This window comes from Pinus tabuliformis, chromosome 4_1 (genome assembly GCF_031772625.1).
Source record: "Pinus tabuliformis cultivar Carrire ecotype Pingquan chromosome 4_1, CPIR1, whole genome shotgun sequence".
NCBI lineage: Eukaryota > Viridiplantae > Streptophyta > Pinopsida > Pinales > Pinaceae > Pinus > Pinus tabuliformis.
In genome coordinates, this window is record NC_142303.1 from 588048932 (window position 1) to 588069374 (window position 20443).

Genomic DNA, 20443 nt, shown 5'->3' on the forward strand with positions numbered 1-20443 from the left:
ATTTGACCTAAAAGCAATTGACCCAAGCATGAAACTCATGCTTTAATAAGTCAATTTATTTAATAATAATATTTCTTTTTCTTTCTTTTGATAAATATAATACATCATGCCTCAAATACAATTAGGAAGACCAACACTAGTTACATTCTTCAACACTCCCTCTTAACTAGGGAGGTATTCATAATTACCTATATATATATATATATATATATATATATATATATATATATATATAGGTACATGGAAGATCTCCAAAATGAATTACGAAGAGTTCTAGGACACTCAACATTGTAGACTAGATTCCTGACCAAGGTAATCTATCAGGGTGGGACTAAGATAGACTAAATATTTCAACCAGTCTAGGTACCATCAGGTTGACTAACTAACCATCAACCCAAGGATATAGGTGTGCATCCAAGGTCAGAGCTCTAATACCAATGCCATCCTCCCTCTTCGGGATCTAGACATCAAACATACATAGGTCGACCAGATGTCCTCCCAACAATCCGCCATTAGATCCTTCATCTCTCCCTAATAAACTAGATATATCCATTTGTCCAAGTGTTCATCCTTCTTCATGGAGAGATTTACATTTACAAACACAAACCTCAATCAATAATAAAATTTCAAATACAAAAACAAGCAAACACAGACCTTCGGAGTCTTTAATCATCCTGATGCCACTTATATCAAATTATTCATATGCAACTAGTTGGTAGTTTTTCTTCTTTCATTTATTGAGAAACACTAGGACATCCTCAAAACCTTGTGGTGCATTCATTCATTCTCTAATTTCTTCTTCAAGGTATCCATCATGACTATCATAATATTCCCTTTCTCTTAACTAGGGAGATGTTCTCTTTTCTTTTAACCATGTTCCCTCTTAACTTGGGAAGATCAACCACTTCTTCGATAACATTAGAGAACCTATCATGGTTTCATTCCTTCTTAGAATATCACGGTTATCATCATAAATTTCTTTATCATGCTCACCAATATTATCATGTCAAATTTACTTACGAACATCTCCCACATCTTGAAGATTATGTACCTGCACAACTTAAACAAGTACAACCAAATACAAAAGAATGAAGTTAACTATATCAAAATCATGTCAATATAATGGAAGTGATTAGACTTTAGACATCAAACACCTAATTAGCTTCGTTATCAGCAAGAAACACACACTTCTTGTTAGGGTTATTGTTATAAACCCTTTGACTACAATATAAAGCAACTCCATCAAGAAATTAGTCTCATTCTATCTAGGACCTCAATATTACTTTCAGAGATATGTCAAACTCTACTATGATTTACTGCAAACCCACAAAGCCTTATATATTAGCAGTTAATAACAATCCTACCATACATCTAAGGTTTCAACAATGTTAGACACTACCTAGATTTTATTATCAAAACTAAATCATATCGAAAAATATTATTATCATATCATAGAATATCAATTATTAGGGCTTTGTTACAAACCTTAGAATTCACAGTTTATGAGCATTAATAACTAGGTTAGCATACTCTCATACACATATCTATGATTTCATAATCATGCACTAGCATATCACAATAACATATACTAGGTAAACCCAAGACACAAACATCAATACATCAAAATTAGGTATATAACAATTTCATTTAGACTAGGGTTTCATTCCTAGAATCTTACTTACAAGGACTTGGTTCACCAATCCTAATTCACCAAACCCTAAAGATCTAGGGTTTCAATACATTAATAACAAACCCTAAAGGGATAGGGTTTTTATCATTCCAAAACATCAAAGAACAAGAATTCTAGATTTCATCAACAACCCTAAGTAGACTAGGGTTTCATAGTCAATATTGATACACCCTTAGGTTAGGGTTTTATAGTGAACATTTTTAGGGTTCCACAAGAATGATAATATAATGAGGGTAGATTAAATCAAATGATTAATCTCCCTAACAAGAATCTCTGTGATTCAAAAACCTAGACATAATGATGTCAGTAATATAAAGAAAAATTAAAAAGAAGAATGATCATACCTTTTGCCTAAGAGAACTTCATAACAAAGCTTAAATTTTAAGACATACATCGAGTTGTTCCTTAAAAAACCTTGAATGACATCAATTCTTGAAGGGCTTCCTTTGCAACATAACTTCTTTCATTCTTCAATTTCAACCTCTGAAGTCTCCTCCATAACTTGTGTATGCTGAAGGGTTTCCTAACCAACAAAGGTATAAAGAAAAGGTTATTATCATACAATACAAATACATTTTGATAAGAGATAGAAACCAAACATAAAATATAAAACAAGGAGTAAGATACCTATCTTTGTTAAAATGGTGAGGGATCCCTCCTAACCCAATCTTTAGGGATACCTACAACTTTATAAAAATGAAAAATGTTTTAACAAGATATGTTAGACGTATAACTACTAGAAATAAAAACATAAAGGAAAACAATTCAAAACAATGATAAAAGATTAAGAGGGCTATGTGAGAGAGAGTGGACTTAGTAGTATAAGTCCTTGACTTCTGATTCTTCAGTCTTATTCTTCTTAGGTGGATATTCATCAGCAACATTCACATGTTCCCTCTCTCCTTATTTCTTGGATTCTCTCAACAATGGATTTTGTAGTGACCCATCTTGTGACTATGGTAACATTCAATCCTGGATAGGTCCACTTTCTTCTTTGGTCCTTTGAACTTCTTGAAGGTTCCTTCTTGTGATGGGAAGAATATACATTCAAGGTGTTTTCTTCTTCCTCCTTTTTTTTGTTTACTAACGATATTCTAGCTTCTTCTTGACTACATGCATTCCACATTTGTTCAAATGTTGGAGTATCCTTCCGGTTGTTTAGTCCTGATGCAAAGACACTCCAAGATTTTGGTAGTCCTAGAGGGGCAATAATTACAAGCTCCTTTTTTGGGAAAACTTCATTTATTTCTTGGAGTTCATCTCTGATTCTAGATATCCTTATAAAATATGTTGAAATGGTATCATATTTTTTCATCTTAATAATTCTTAGCTCATTCTTGCGGCTTTCTATTTGATCAATGTTCTTGATTGTGAATAACTTTGAGAGAACCTCATACATTTCTTGAAAGGAAATTATGTTGGATATGTATGGAATTAGGTTATCTTTAACTCCATCCACTATTAGGTTCATAGCCACAATTTCGATTTCTCTAAACTTTGCTTTCTCTGCATCACTTGATTCATTAGTAGGCTTCTTGATTTTTCCTTGAATGATATCCAAAACTTTGTTCTTTTCAAGAATAAGGCATATCCTCTTTTTCTAGGCCCTGTAGTTGGAGGTTCCTAATTTTTTTTCTCCCTTCATTGAGTTTGTCATAGTTCCTGTAGATAGTAGTGTTGGAAATACTGAGGGGGGGGGGGGTGAACTAGTGTTTCTTTGAATTGTTATTTTTACCAGTTATATCACTTATATTTAGAACACAATAAACAATAAGAATAAATGCTTTTATTAATTTCTTCTTTACAATGAATCTAGTACAATATATGTAGGGCTCCAACCCTAGATGAAGACATCGATCTTCAATCTTCCAGGTTCCAACCTATATTTGCCAAGCACCCACATGGACTTCCAAGGCTCCAACCTTGTCAATTTTGAGGCACCATCTTCAAGGGCTCCAACCCTATATCTAGTTCAGGCTCTGACCTCATTTCTTGAGGACTCCTATCCTCTAGGGTTCCAACCCTATCCTCCAAGTCACCAACCTTATCTTTTTTAGGCTAAAACCCTTGCTTTACTTCGTAAAGATATGTTTGGTTGTACTTCACAGCTCCCAATGTCTTCTTCACCGAGCCATGTCAATCTTCAGTAATGCCTTCACTTAGTCTCCACATCACGTCATCAATGACAACCTTGATCTTCACAGAAATATGTCTCCGCTGTTCTTCATGGTACCCAAATAATTTCTCCAATGTCACCTCATGATGGCTAGTGCATCATGGTCTTCAAGGATCTCCACAAATCTTAAAATTCAGCTCCAAGGGCAAGGATGTGTACTTTAATATTGTCTTAACAAACTGTCAAATCTTCAATTATGATTCAAGGATGATCAAGTGTGCTCCAGGTCTACTAAGAAGTCTTTCAACAAGCTACTTCAGGTATACAATGAAGTCTTCCAACAAGCTGCTTCAGATCTGCACAAAAGTCTTCAAAAGTCTACCCCAATATACTCTCCAAGGATCACCAAGAGCAGCTTAAAGGTACTCTTCAAAACATTTTCTCCAAGGTCTTCTATTCTGATATATTTTGCTCCAAAGGTGCCTTCAAATCTCTCTCAAGACTTCCAAAATACTTTCCTAAAAATTCCCAGAACATTGTTACTAGGTTGCTTCAAAGAATGCCATAATCATGTCATTTATCAGTCTTCTCAATACAATAGATCCAAGCTTAGTAATTCACAAGATCTTTGTTATTACTTCTATTATCAACCTTAAGACTTAAGTTATGTATAGCAACCCAGACTTAGCATAAGTCAATTATTGACTTGTCCACAGGTCCTAGAGGTCTAGAATAAGACCTCCACCACAGATTCTGCAATTGTAAGCCCTTGTCCACAGGTCTGGTATACCACAGTTCTGAGGCTAGTGATTTTGAGCTTCAAATTTCCACAAATATGTCCTCCACAGGTGGGTGCACTAGATCCAAACTTTAATCTTTCCAAATGTTGTAGTTTCAAGATTGAAAGGGGATTTTGTAAGTCTGACCAAGCCAATTCAGGTAAATATCCGACCTCTCGCAGATTTACCACAGTTCCATAAACATTATCACAGGTCCGAAGATTTTGAGCACGGAACTGAGGTAAGGTGTAGTTTGTAGTCAAAGGTCCAAGGACTTGTTACTTGTTCTTTGTCCAAAAAATAATGTACTAAGTTTGAGTTGTTCACCACAGGACTTGGCCCCAAAAACAATGAGTTGTATGAGTGTATTGTGCCTCCTTCCTGCAATTTCCATACCTCTGTATTGTGCCTCCTTCCTGCAATTTCCAGACCTCTGTATTATGCCTCCTTCCTACAATTCTTGGATTCCTGTAGTTCTTGATCTCCTCAGCCTCCTTTCTGTCTTTGTGCTCCTTCTCTGAAATGATCACTGAATTGATGGTTAAAATGAGGTGCTAGACGTCATATTTAAATAGGATTTCACCTTGAACTAAAGGGACATGTCTTTCTGCAGGTAGGTCGACATAAATGTCTAAGTGTAAGTTGGCTCAGTATCAAAAATATATTTTTTAACTTGAAAATTTGATATCTCACAAACTACTAGGAGTTTTGGGACAAATAAGGGTTCATTGGAAAGAGGAAAAAGTCGTCTTTTAGATGGTCTAGATCCCATGTTGAAAGAATGTCTCCAAGATGTCCAAAATAATTTTTCTTTAAGTTTTTCCTTAAATTTTTGGTGCAAAAGGTGATTGGGACAGCAAGAGGCCATTGTTATGACTCCAAGTTATTCAACATAGTGTGTCTCCAATGTCATCCATGTCATCATTCTAGTGTAGCATCCATGTCATCATGTAAGAGTGTAGTGATATGTCACCAACCATATGTCGTAGTGCATCATTCATCAATTTTTCATTAGGAGAGCTCCAAAGCAGTCTTCCAATCATGTCATCAAGACTATCATCAAGTTTGGTCATTCTTCAAGAGTCCTTGACATATTAATCGATGGTATCCTTGTCAAGCAAGAGTCCTGACATCATCATCTAGAACTAGGCATCTCAAGAATATTGACATCTCAGCCAATTCCATATTGACATCAATGACAATCTTGATTAACATTCTCCCCCTTTGTCATTGATGGAAATATTCTTTCCCTTCCAACATTCTCTCCCTCTTTGAAATCAATGGCAAACAGGGTGCCCAAGTACTCCCCCTGTCATGGTGCTCTTCCTTCTGGGAATGTGGTCCATGATAGATGTGTCTACATTTCTTCATGTGATGAACCAACTCCCCCTGTCTGCATGAACTCCTTTGATAGATGTGTCTACATTTCTTCATGTGTTGAATCATAAGCTCCCCCTGTCTGTATGAACTCCGAGAGATGATCTATCAAAAGATGATTGTCCATGTGTGACTCATCAAGGATTTCATAGGGCCCATTCACGGATAGCTTCTGCAAGAATGTTTAAGAATCATAAGCTCCCCCTAACTGTAAGCATGGTCTCTTTTTGGCAGAGTCTCACCATCAAATACTTGGAATATCAAGGATGTCTTCATCAAATCAACATGTGTTGTTGGCCGGAGTGTCCAAGAGACTTTCGGATCCAATTTTCTTCTTTCTCCATACTTGTGTAACTTTCTTCTCTAGCTTGGTTGTCATGGGTCTAGCTTGTGTAGGGACCCAAGTCAAGTTACAATCACGTGTCATATGTCTAATGTTATGGCAATTGAAGCACTTCATCTTGTTTATGAATGAGTAATCATGACTTCTTCTTACAAAATTGCTTCTAGGAGTTGATGGGGACCATTATATTTATCTTTGTGATATGTCCTACATTATTTTTCCATGTGCCCAAAGTTTGTACAGGAATAGAAATAACCAAGAAATATACTTTGGTACCTCGGAGATGAAGATTTCCTTGATGTACTTCTAAATTCTTTTTGCCTTGGGATTTTTTGATGATATATATTGCCTTTTGTATTCTTGACACCATCTGTAATTCTCCTTGGAGTAGGATTTCTTCCATAGTTGTCTTGACTCTTCTCCTTGCCTTCGCTGGAACTGGGAGCATCAACATTTCTTTCTAGCTTCCTCACATCCTTCTTGTTTGAAGCATTATCATTCGTTCTTGAGGACTCCCATGCATAGCCAAGACCTGACTTATCAAGGGGAGACCTTTGATGACTTAGGATGTCATTTAGGGTTTGAGAAATTTTCAAGTTCTTATTTAACAAGTCAACTTTCTTTTTAAGAAAGACAATTTCTTCCTTCAATTTATTGCATTCTTCATCCTTCTTTGATAGAATGATCTCCATTTCTTCCTTCATCTTGGTTGCTTCACATGATTGGGCCTTAAAAGAAGTGATTTATAATCTTAACTTGGTGTTGTCATCATCCTTTTCTTCTAGTTGGCATATCATTTTTTTTTTTGCTTCATCAAATTGTCCTTCTATGAATGCCAAAGCTTCCATCACGATTCACCTTCTCAACTCCTTGTGTTTGTTTCCTTGCTTCCTCTACTTGAGATATAAGGGAGGAGACCTCTTCCTTGTATTGACCAATCTCTACTCGAAGTTTGTTTAAACTCTTGAGTCTTTGTTCAAGGTGGCTTGACAAAGTTTCTTCCCTTTTCTTTGCCCCTATCCAATTGATTTGTCATGGATATGACTTCTTTATGATGGTTTCCTTTGTTTTGATGAAATTCCTCCTTAAGTTTGGTGAGCTCCTCATCTCTTTCTTGTACTTGAAGCTTGAAAATTTCAACTCCCTTCCTTGTCTTGTCATGGTCACCATCTTGCGCTTTCTTCTTAAGTTCCTCATTTTCCTTTTTCAAACTGTTAATCTCTTCCATGGCAGCTATAAGTTTAGTCAGGAGATCTTCTTCAAAGTCTTCTTTGCTTTCTTCTTCTTCTAGGTCTTCTTTGGCCTTGATGTCATCATTCTTATTTTCAGCTTCCTTGATGGGTTTTGGATTTCCTTCTTGCTTTCCATCATCTTCTTGACTAGTGGTCATGGTCAATGCTCCTTTTGAGTGAAGGTCATGAAGTTTGTCCCATATATCTTTTGTTGATGAACATTTTTCCAAATTGGCCTTTATAGAATTTGGTAGCCCATTCAAAATTGTCTTCATTGCTCTTGTATTGTACTCCTTGGATTCATCGTCCATCGTGCTATTAGTAATCATTGATTCCCATACTCCAATGCCTTGAGCCATTAAGAAATTTCTCATTCTTACCTTCCATACATCAAAGTTTCCATTGAACATTAGAACTTTCTCAATTTGATTGTCTTCAGTTTTCATGGTTGAGGAAGAGACATCTTTAGGAGGATTGGAGGCTTTCTTCCTTGGCTTTGCCATTTGTGTTCTAAGGATCAACCTTCAAGCTGCTAGGCTTTGAGTGAAGGTACTGGCTCTGATACCAATTGTTGGAAACACTGAGAGGGGGGGTGAATCAGTATTTCTTTTCAATTGTTATTTTTACCAATTAGATCACTTATATTTAGAACACAAAATAAACAATAAGAATTAATGCTTTTATTAATTTCTTCTTTACAATGAATCAAGTCCAATATATGTAGAGCTCCAATAGATGAAGACACTGATCTTCAATATTCCCGGCTCCAACCTGTATTTTCCAAGCAACTACTTGGACTTCCAAGGCTCCAACCTTGTCAATTTTGAGGCACCAACTTCAAGGGCTCCAACCCTATATCTAGTTCAGGCTTCGACCTCATTTCTTGATAACTCCTATCCTCCAAGGCACCAACCTTTTCTTTTTGAGGCTCCAACCTTTTGGGCCCCAACCCTTGCTTTACTTCATCAAGATATGTTTAATTGTACTTCACAGCGCCCAATGTCTTCTTCACCGAGCCCTATCAATCTTCAGTAATGCCTTCACTTAGTCTCCACATCACGTCATCAAGGACAACCTTGATCTTCACATAAAGGTGTCTTCGTTGTTCTTCATGGTACCCAAACAAGTTCTCCAATGTCACCTTATGATGGCCAGTGCGTCATGGTCTTCAAGGATCTCCACAAATCTTCAAATTCGCTCCAAGGGCAAGGATGTGTACTCTAAGACTGTCTTAACAAACTATCAACTCTTCAATTCTGCGTCAAGGATGATCAAGTGTGCTCCAGGTCTACTAAGAAGTCTTTCAACAAGCTACTTCAGGTATACAATGAAGTCTTCCAACAAGTTGCTTCAGAGCTGCACAAAAGTCTTCAAAAGACTACCCCAATATACTCTCGAGGGTCACCAAGAGCAGCTTAAAGGTACTCTTCAAAACATTTTCTCCAAGGTCTTCTATTCTGATATATTTTTCTCCAAATGTGCCTTCAAATCTCTCTCAAGGCTCCCAAAATACTTTCCTCAAAATTCCCAAAACATTGTTACTAGGTTGCTTCAAAGAATTCCATAATCATGTCATCTATTAGTCTTCTCAATACAGTAGATCCAAGCTAAGTAATTCACAAGGTCTTTGTTATTACTTCTATTATCAACCTTAAGACGTAAGTTATGTATAGCAACCCAGACTTAGCATAAGTCAATTATTGACTTCTCCACAAGTCTTGAAGGTCTAGAATGAGACCTCCACCACAGATTCTGCAATTGTAAGCCCTTGTCCACAGGTCTGGTATACCACAGTTATGAGGCTAGTGATTTCGAGCTTCAAATTTCCATAAATTTGTCCTCCACAAGTGGGTGGACTCGATCCAAACTTGAGTCTTTCCCAATGTTGTAGTTTTGAGCTTGAAAGGGGTTTTTATAATTCTGTCCAAACCAGTTTAGGTCATTGTTCGACCTCCCACACATTTACCACAGTTCCACAGAAATTATCATAGGTCCAAAGGTTTTGAGCACAAGACTAAGGTAAGGTGTAGTTTGTAGTCAAAGGTCCAAGGCCTTGTTACTTGTTCTCTGTCCAAAAAATATGTACTAAGTCTAAGTTGTTTACCACAGGACTTAGCCCAAAAAAAACAAGTTGTATGAGTGTATTGTGCCGCCTTCCTGCAATTCTCGGATTCCTGTAGCTTCTTGATCTCCTCAACCTCCTTTCTATCTATGTGCTTATTCTCTGAAATGATCACCAAATTGATGGTTAAAATAAGGTGCTAGACATCACATTTATATAATATTTCACCTTGAACCGAAGGGACACGTCTTTTTGCAAGTAGGCCGACATGAATGTCTAAGTGTAAGTCGGCTTAATATCATAAAATATTTTTTAACTTGAAAATTTGATATCTCACAAACTACTAGGAGTTTCAGGACAAATAAGCGTTCACTGGAAAGAGGAAAAAGTCATCTTTCAGATGGTCTAGGTCCCATGTTGAAAGAATGTCTCCAAGATGTCCAAAATAAATTTTCTTTAAGTCTGTACTTAAATTTTTGGTGAAAAAGGTGACTAGGTCAGTGAGAGATCATTGTTATGACCCCAAGTTCTTCATCATAGTGTCTCCAATGTCATCCATGTCATCATTCTAGTGTAGCATCCATGTCATCACGTAATAGTGTAGTGATATGTCATCAACCATATGTTGTAGTGCAGCATTCATCAATTTGTCATTAGGAGAGCTACAAAGCAATATTCCAATCATGTCATCAAGACCATCATCAAGTGTGGTCATTCTTCAAGAGTCCTTGACATATTAATTGATGGTATCCTTGTCAAACAAGAGTCTTGACATCATCATCTGGAACCAGACATCTCAAGAATATTGACATCTCAGTCAATTCCATATTGACATCAATGACAATCTTGATTAACAAGTAGGTTTATCTCTTTATATGACTCTTTTCCTTAATGACCAACATTTTTCCTTCTTCCCCTTAGCTCTGATACCATGTTAGAAATAAAAAAGGCAGAAAGATTTTATATTGTTGATAATTACTTGTGATTATTATTATAATATTTATTATGTTCTTTTATTTTAGTTCATCAAGCAATTACCAAAACCAAAACACGAAGATCAAGAACACCAGATGTAGGCACTCAGCGAGGGAAAAACCCCTACATAGGGGAAAACCTAGTCAAGAACTCTTCCTTCAATAATTCAAATGAGATTGACCAAAACCTTATCCCAACAGACCTTCCTCCTCCACCAAGTGAGTGTTCCAATATGTTTTAGCTCACTTCAATAGTCTCTTCTTGTTTAGCAGCTTCAACCCAGCATCAACCAAAAAATTTCAGCCCCAACTTCACCAACAACTTCAGTGCTTCGCCCTTCCCAACAACCGCAAAATTTCAACCCTATCAACAGCTTCACACGTGTGGGAAAAAGAGAGAATTTTGACTTCTTATGCTTGTGAGAGACCTCCTTCTCCTTCGATATTCTTCCTCTTCTTCTTCCTTGGAATTCACACTTTTTTTGGCCCCAAAAGTTGCAAATTGAACTTGTGAATGAGTGATAAATGAGGTCGAGTTGTTACCTTTATATAGTGATTCTGTTGTCTAGTTTAGTCCGACTTGCCCAGTTTGAGGCCGACTTGGTGTTAGGATATTCCGACACATAGGAAATAGTTAAGTACAACTTGGTCTAGTTTAGAGTTAGGTATAGAGTTAGGTAAAGTGTGTTTCTTTACCGTTGTACATTTTGTAACTTACAATCCGACGGTCACGATATGTAGTGATCCGACGGTTCACTCTCACCTCGGTATTATCGACACTTGATCCGTGGCTTGACACCTGATTGGTCCATGAGTTCTATTTAAAGCGCATGGAGGGTCATTGTTCGGGTAATCCGTGCATGAGAGAAGCTTATGTAAATTTTCATTCTTTGATTAATAAATTGCCTGTAGTACCCACGTTGGGACAGGCCGTGGACTGTTTCCCTCTTTGAGGGTTTTAACCACGTCAAAAATACTGGTGTATTGATCTGTGATCTGGTTGTGAGCGGTGTCCTTTTGGTATTCTTTCTGAGGAACTTACCCTGTAAATTCCTACATGGTATCGGAGCTATTTGAGGGCCACGTTCGTTGGTGATCCAAATCTGAAGCCGGTAGAACTGCATGCGGCTGTCGTTTCCTAGATCTGCTGTTTTTGACTGCTTTCGGGCCGAGAGGACTGCTCTGTTGCGTTCGGAGCATCTGTTCCAGTGAGGAACCCCTTTCGTTTCACGCGAAAAGGTTTCCGGTAGCCCTAGCTGCGTCATTTTTCAGATCGGGAGGTATACAGTGTTTTTTGCAGTTTACTGTTATTTTCTCTCTGCTTATTTCAGTTTCGGTTTATTTAGCATTTTTTTTTAACCGGATCTATACCTTTCATTTCTGTGTATGCTCTTTGCCCTGCGACTCTGTGCGATCTGGGCAAATCAGAAACAGAAAGGAATGATTTTTCTCATGCGTATGCTCTTTTCCCTGCACCTTAGTGTGATCTCGGAAAATCAGAAACATTGAGAAAAATATTTAGTTTTTCGGCTAAAGCTAACTTTGAGCCGCAAGGTTCATTTTTTAAAATATCTAGTTTTTTTGCTAAAGCTAACTTCGAGCCGCAAGGTTCGTTTTTCTTTGCATATTCGTGTTGGGCTTTGTGTTTTGTGTTTTGTAGGGAAAAAGAGCTTTCTCAAGGCAAGCACGCAAACCAAGGCCCCCCCCCCCCCTCTCTCTCTCTCTCTCTCTCTCTCTCTCAAATTTTTTGTATAGATCAATTGGTTCAAAGTTATTTTAAGAGAGTAGAGGTCTTGGGTTCAAGTCTCCATTTTGTGGGGGCGGATTTTTTTTTCATTCCCGCACATTCGCGCACTTTGCCGGCAACTTCAACAATTTTTTTTCAAAAAGCCATAACTTCTTCATCCGGAAGCCTTTTTCAGAGCCGTTTTTTTTAAAACAGCCAAATTTTTCGAGATCTATCCATTGGAACACTTACTTTCAGCATCTTCAGCTTCAGTTTTTTTGAAAAAATGGAAAGTCCATGTCAAGTCATTCTTGACAGCACTAACTACTTCCAATGGGTAGCCTACATGGAAGATTTACTTAGAAGTAAAGGTCTCTACATAATAGCCACAGACCAAGAGAAGAAACCAAAAGATGAAGACAAAGCTGCAAAATGGGAAAATAAACAAGATCAAGCACGTGGTTTGATAGGGATGTCTATTTCTCTTGATCTTAGATTCCATATTGCAGAACTTGAGACTCCTCATGAAGCATTAGAAAAAATCGCTAAAGTTTTTGGGATTAAAAATGAAATTAGAGCCCATCAACTTGAAAATGAGTTGCTTACTTTGGATCCTAATAATTTTTCTTGCATTGAAGTTTTTTGTCCAAATTCAAAACCCTTAGATATCTCTTGGAAGGTGTTAAGGTTAAGAAAGAAGATGGTAACCTTATTTATTCCATCCTTACTAAGTTGGGACCAGCCTACTCTGTATTTGTTTCCACTTTCCATTCTACAAGGGAAGCTTTCATTTGTCAAGGAAAAGACTACAAGGCCCCTTCCTTTGACTCATTTTGTGATTCCTTAATAAGAGAACAAGAAAAACTCTTACACCTTGGTCTTCTTAATCTTGGAAACTCTTCCAAGAAAGCGTTAGCCGCCCAGCAGCAACCAAATTCAAAGAATCCTAAGAAGTCATATCATAAAAAGAATGGTCTTAAACCAAACAAGGGTCCTAAGCAAACTCAGCCTCAAAATGAAAGATCATTTCAGCAAAATGATAAGACCAATAAAAACAAATGGAAGAAGACTGATAGACATTGTAACTTTTGTAATCGAGATGGCCACTTAGAATCTAAATGCTTTAAGAAGATGGAAGCCTTGGAAGCCGCAATGAAGAAACATAACATCCATGTGGAGCATACTTCAACTTCAACTTCCGGAATGGCACTTTCTGCATGTCGTTGTCAATCATCTCAGTCTGGTTATGCATTAAATGTATCTTCTTCTTCTCCTTCTCATGAGTGGCTCATTGATTCTGGAGCCTCTTATCACATGGCCAAAAACCAAGCCATGTTTTCTTCTTTAAATGGTTGTAACACCAAAAATATATATGTTGGTGATGATAGATCTCTTAATGTTGTAGGGACTGGAACTGTTCATCTAGACAATGGTCAGTTTAATGGTGTATTATGTGTTCCAACCTTATCCTGCAACCTTCTATCTGTATATCAGATAACTCATTCAGGTGAAGGTAAAATTGTTGAATTTTCACCTCATGATGTTGTAATCAAGGATCTAAGAGATCCTAAACAGATTCTAGCTACTGGTATTGCTGATGATTCCACAAGGTTGTATAAGTTTCACAACTTTGGGTCATCAAATCTTCCCTCAGTATTTGTTGCTCATAATGATGAAGTGAGCAAACTTTGGCATGAGCGATTTGGTCACTTAAACTATCGCTCCCTTCAGCATCTATGTAAAGAAAATATGGTGACAGGTCTTCCTATGGTATCTTGCAGAGATGGTGTTTGTTCCGGATGTGTACTCGGAAAACATCATCGGGACAGTTTTGACAAACGTGCCTCTTGGCACGCCTCAGCCCCTTTACAGCTTGTGCACAGTGATTTATGTGGTCCACTTCCTGTTGCTTCATTCTCTGGCTGCAAGTATTTCTTAACTTTCATTGATGATTTCTCCAGACGCACTTGGTATACTTCTTAAAACTCAAGAGCGAAGTATTTAACACATTTTTGGCCTTCAAAGCCTTTGTTGAAAAACAATCTGGACATCAAATTCTTAAGCTAAGAACTGATAATGGTGGAGAATATGTTAAAAACACATTCATCAACTTTTGCACCAAAAATGGAATTCAAATGCAACATATTGTTCCATACACTCCACAACAAAATGGTGTAGCTGAAAGGAAAAATCACACCTTAAAGGAAATGGCTAATTGTATGCTGCAATCTAAAGGACTCAGTCCTAGTTTTTGGGCCGAAGCAATTAATTGTGCAAATTATATAATCAATCGCACTCCTACTAAGGTTCTAAAGAATATCACTCCAGAAGAAGCTTGGAGTTCCATTAAACTAGATGTTAGTCACTTTCGTGTTTTTGGAAGTGAAGCATGGGCCCATATTCCAGATGAAAAGCATAAAGCTTTAGAACCTAAGAGTGAGAAATGTACTTTTGTTGGATATTCTGAAGATGTAAAAGGTTATAGACTTATTCCATTTAAGTCCAAAAATGTTATCATTAGAAGAGATGTAAAATTTGATGAAAATAAATCGGCCTGCGAGCCTAGTCCGGCGGATGTGCCACCTCTTCCTATCTCTTCTACTTTTGAAAACATTTCTTCTTCAGATGATGAAAGTGAGGATGATAATCCTCCCCCACCTTCTCAGGATCCTCAACTTCCAAGATGGGTCCGTGCTACTCAGGATGCAGCAGGTGATCTTGCCGGTGATCCTACAGATCAGCGACGTACACGTTCTCAGTTTGAAAGAGCCTCTTCTTTACTGGCTCAAGCTCCAGTAAATCATGATCCTGACACTTTTGCAGAAGCTTCAGGCCATCCACATTGGGAAGCAGCTATGAATGAAGAATATCATTCATTGTTGACAAATGATACATGGGATCTTGTTCCTCTACCAAAGGGACGCAAACTTGTTAGATGTAAATGGGTTTACAGAACCAAGCATGGACCAGATGGGAAAGTTGATAAACATAAAGCTCGTCTTGTTGCTAAGGGTTTTTCATAGGTTGAAGGCATTGACTACACTGAAACCTTCTCTCCTGTTGCCAAAATGAACTCTATCCGCCTTGTTCTTTCCCTTGCTGCCTCTTTAAAATGGGAAGTCCATCAGATGGATGTTAAATCTGCCTTCTTGCATGGGGACTTGCAGAAAGAAATCTATATGGAACAACCCATTGGCTTCATACAAACAGACTCCAGCCTTGTTTGTCGACTTAAGAAATCCCTTTATGGTCTCAAGCAAGCTCCTCGGGCTTGGTATGCTAAAATGGATAACTTTCTTTTAGAATCTGGCTTTTCTAGGTGTCATTCTGACAATACTGTCTACACCAAGAAAGTGGGCAACTTTCTTATCATCCTTGTTCTTTATGTTGATGATCTTATCCTTACTGGTAGTGATCCCAACCTTATAAACCATGTGAAGTCTAGCCTCAAAAGGAAATTTGAAATGACAGACTTAGGACACTTACACTATTTTCTCGATCTTCAAGTCTTGCAATCCAAGGAGGGTATTTCCCTTTCCCAGTCCAAGTATGCTTGTGATATTCTTCGTCATTTTCACATGGAAGACTGTAAGCCAGCCCCTTCTCCCTTTCAGTCTGGAGTCAAACTTTCAGTCTCTTGTACTTCTCCTGAAGTTGATGCTACCTTATACCGTCAACTTGTAGGAAAACTCTTGTATTTAACCCATACTCATCCTGATCTTTCCTTTGTTGTTGGCCTTGTTGCTCGTTTTATGCAAAACCCCCATGAAAGTCATTGGAAAGCAGCCAAAAGAATACTTCGTTATGTTCGAGGTACAGTACAGTTTGGGATTCATTACAATGCCAAAGCAACTCCTCTATTAGTTGGTTTCACTGATTCTGATTGGGCTGGTGACCCTGATGATCGGAAGTCTACTGTCGGTTATGTCTTCACTCTTGGTTCAAGACCTATTACATGGGCTTGTAAGAAACAGGCTGCCATTTCTCTTTCGTCAGCAGAAGCAGAGTATCGTGGTGTCGTGGAAGCTAGTAAGGAAACCTTGTGGCTTCGTCAGATCCTATCAGAGTTTGGCTTTGAGCAGCAGCATCCAACCACACTTTGGTGTGATAATCAAAGTGCCATTCAGCTATGCAAAGATCCAGTCCAGCATCAACGCAGCAAACACATTGAACTACACATGCACTTCATCAGAAAGCTCATTCATGACCATGTTCTTGAAGTGCAATATTGTTCAACAGATGATCAGGTTGCAGACATCTTCACAAAGGCTCTCACAGAGGCGAAGTTCACTAAACTTCGATATATGCTTGGAGTTCAGGAAGTTGTCACTAAGGGGGGATAGGCTCTAGGGCCTCCTTCCTTCTCCTATTGTGTCATATTTGTAAATTCTTCAATCCTATCCCAATTTGTTCTTAAGGGGGGATGTTAGGATATTCCGACACATAGGAAATAGTTAAGTACAACTTGGTCTAGTTTAGAGTTAGGTAAAGTGTGTTTCTTTACCATTGTACATTTTGTAACTTACAATCCGACGGTCACGATATGTAGTGATCCGACGGTTCACTCTCACCTCGGTATTACCGACACTTGATCCGTGGCTTGACACCCGATTGGTCCATGAGTTCTATTTAAAGCGCATGGAGGGTCATTGTTCGGGTAATCCGTGCATGAGAGAAACTTATGTAAATTTTCATTCTTTGATTAATAAATTGTCTGTATTACCCACGTTGGGACAGGCCGTGGACTGTTTCCCTCTTTGAGGGTTTTAACCACGTCAAAAATACTGGTGTATTGATCTGTGATCTGGTTGTGAGCGGTGTCCTTTTGGTATTCTTTCTGAGGAACTTACCCTGTAAATTCCTACACTTGGTAGAGGAGGCTTAATTGACCTATTTTGCAATTAACTAAATTTATTTGACAAATAAATCCCAAGAACAGTTCTTTACATTATGACATGCACAGTGACACTTGACATAAACCCTATAAGCCTTCGATGGACGCTTTGACCTAAAAACAATTGACCCACGCATGAAACCCATGCTTTAATAAGTCAATTTATTTAATAACAAAATTTATTTAATAATAAATTTTATTTTTCCTTCTTTTGATAAATGTAATACATCATGACTCAAATACAATTATGAAGACCGACACTAGTTACATTTTTCAACAACAATATGGTTGGTTTGTTTGACCTTGTAACTTGATGTCTTCTCTAAGGAAAAGGATGTTGGGTTTTCCCCATGTGGACTTTCCCGGGATAAATGTTTGTGTTCTTGATTTTGTTGTCTTTTCATGATCCTATTGTCTATTGTTGAAGATCTTTTGTGTAATTGCTTTATAATGAAATTAAATGAATGAAAGATTAAATTAAGAAATCATATGAAGTAATTATCAAATTAGATGATCCCTAAAAAATCAACACCATCAATCAAGATGGAGATGATGTAGATAATTATGATTCAATTGATATAGATTATATGGATGTTTTGTATGATCATGAATTGAATTTATCTACTAACTTTGAACAAACTTCCTTTAAAGAGGTTGCTTCTTATGATGAGTGGAAAGAAGCAATACAAAAGTATGACACTGTCATAAAGAATGGGACATGAAAGTTTATGGACCCTCTATTTGAAACCAAACCAACTAAGAACAAGTACAAATCAAATGGCTTACTTAACAAGCGTAAAACAAGGCTTGTGCTAAAAGGATTTGCATAGAAAGTGGCTATTGATTATGAGGAGACATCCACCCCCACGACAAAATGGGTCACCATTTGAACTCTCTTTGCCTTGGCAACTCGGAATGAATAAAAACTTCATCAAAGAATGTAAGACTACTTTCTTGAATGGAGACTTGGAAGATAATGTTTTCATGTCTCAGTCAAAAGGTTTTGTTGTGAAGGGGCAAGAGCCGAAAGTACCTAAACTCGTTAAATCATTATATGGCCTAAAACAAGCATCACAAACCTAGTATAAGTTTACGAAGCTTTTTATGATATTGAATTTCAAACATTTTAATTTTGACCATGCAACTTTGTTTGTCAAAAAAGTTGGGAACACTGTTGTTTATCTTAGTGTACGTAGATGATATGTTGATAATTGGGAATAATGAAAACAATATTGCATCAAAAAAAAAGAGTTGAAAAAGGGCTTTGAGATGATAGATTTGGACATCTTCAATATTATTTGGGCATTGGAGTGGCTCAACATCCAAAGGACATATTCATCTCCCAAAAGAACTACATTGGAGTATTGTTGAATAGGTTTAGCATGGTTAAATGCAACCCTTTTTCTATTCAAATGGAACAAAATTTGAATCTCACATTAAAAAAAAGTGAAGGAATTTGAAGATGCAACCAAGTACAAAAAAACTTGTAGGAAGTCTAATCTACCTTGCTACCACCAAACTAGGCATTTCATTTGATTTTGGGATTCTTTCTAAGGGCATTAATTTGTAACAAAAATAGTTCTAGAATACTTAAAGGGAACTCAAGACTTTGGAATCAAATATTCACAAATAGATGACTTTAGCTTGTGACATTGTGATTCAAACTTTAATGGGCATAAAAAATGGAGAATTAATTTTACACTAGTCTTGGATCAAAAAATTTCCCCTGGAGGTCACACAAACAATGAGTTCCAACAAATTCTGCAATAAATATGGAATATGTGGCAGCAACAAAAGCAACAAAGGAGATTATTTGGCTGAAAGAATACTTAAAGATTTGTAAGAGAAACAAGTGATTCTACTTCTCTTTTGGTTGACAATGCTTTTGCAATCAAGTTGGCCAAGAATCCCAAATTGCATGATATAACCAAACACATTAGCACAAAGTGTCATCTCATTTGAACCATGTACAAGCAAAGACTAGTCATTTAAAACCATTGAAATGAACAAATTGCAGACATCATAATAAAGCACGTGGAAGAGAAAAGTTTAAAAAAATCAGAGTTATGTTTGGGCTCACAAACACCCCTTTAGCTAATGGGGAGAATGTTGAACATGATACTTCAAGATTTTTGTCATTGTAAATAAAAATGTAAATAAGTCGGAGAATTTGAGGATGAATGTACTGTTAAATAAAAACAAATAAGTGGTATAAATCCGATTGCACATTAATAAAAATTATACAATGGAGTTATGCATCCTGATCTAAGACGAGAGAAAATGTGAGCAAAAAGATATTTTAAACCAAAGAACACTGCGCTATAGGATTCAATGAATATCATCACATTTGTTTGAGTTAATATTTTGGCATTTCTTCATAACGCTTTTGAAACGGTTCTCAATTATAATCAATGGGATATATATGTTAGCCTATAGTCTAGTTTTTGAAGCCTTTTGAAGTACTATAAAGATTCTCCATGGGCTTTGAGAAAATTACGAATGGTGTGTATAGTCTAGTTGAAGCCTTTTGAAGTACTATAAAGATTCTCCATGGGCTTTGAGAAAATTACGAATGGAAAGCACACCAGATTGAATCGGGAAGCTAATCCAACTTTCTCCGCAATTTTGGATATCGCGGTTCATGGTTTATGCACAGTATTGTTTTCTAAGATACTTAAGTTCATAGTGATGAAACTTATAGGTTTATTAAATGTGATTCAATTAGATATAACCATATGGGTAAAATTTCGGCAAACAAAACCAAGGCTTATAAAATTTTAATTAAGATCTTCCTGATTGCCATTACAATAGTGAGAAATTATTGTGTAAAAGATACATAATTCCAGTTGAGAAATTATTGTGTAAAAGATACATAATGCCAGTTGTAGTTAGTCCCAACCTTTTAACATTTTTCAACAGAGTAAAATTGAAATCAACTCTTCGGTCAAAAATATCATATCTAATAAACCAGGTCCCAGTATCCACCCATTTTTCCAGAAACTGCTGAAAGACAGCATATACTACATGCGACAAGCGCTAAGCGCTAAGCTGAATTGCTCATTCATTATTATTAATTTACTAACATCGCCTAGTAAATCTCCTGCAGAACGGTTTTCAGTGAAGTTTACTTCTTTGCAGGATACTCTCTTGCTCCAAATATAGTAGAACCAATCCTTACATTTGTGCTTCCCATTTCAATCTGCAAGGTTGTCAAAGATTTTTATTAACATGCTGCACAGAAAAAAGGACT

The 20443-nt window shown here is 37.1% G+C and overlaps 1 protein-coding gene across 1 annotated transcript in view; it reads right to left on the bottom strand.

The window, feature by feature from the left end:
- Positions 1 to 19960: 19960 nt before the first annotated feature.
- The window catches only part of LOC149177334 (uncharacterized), a 108514-nt gene continuing 108031 nt past the window's right edge, over positions 19961 to 20443 (bottom strand). Inside the window, exon 9 of the mRNA XM_089420095.1 lies at positions 19961 to 20392. Coding sequence (XP_089276221.1) covers positions 20318 to 20392 — 75 coding nt within the window. The 3' untranslated portion in view covers positions 19961 to 20317. The remainder of the gene's footprint in view (positions 20393 to 20443) is intronic.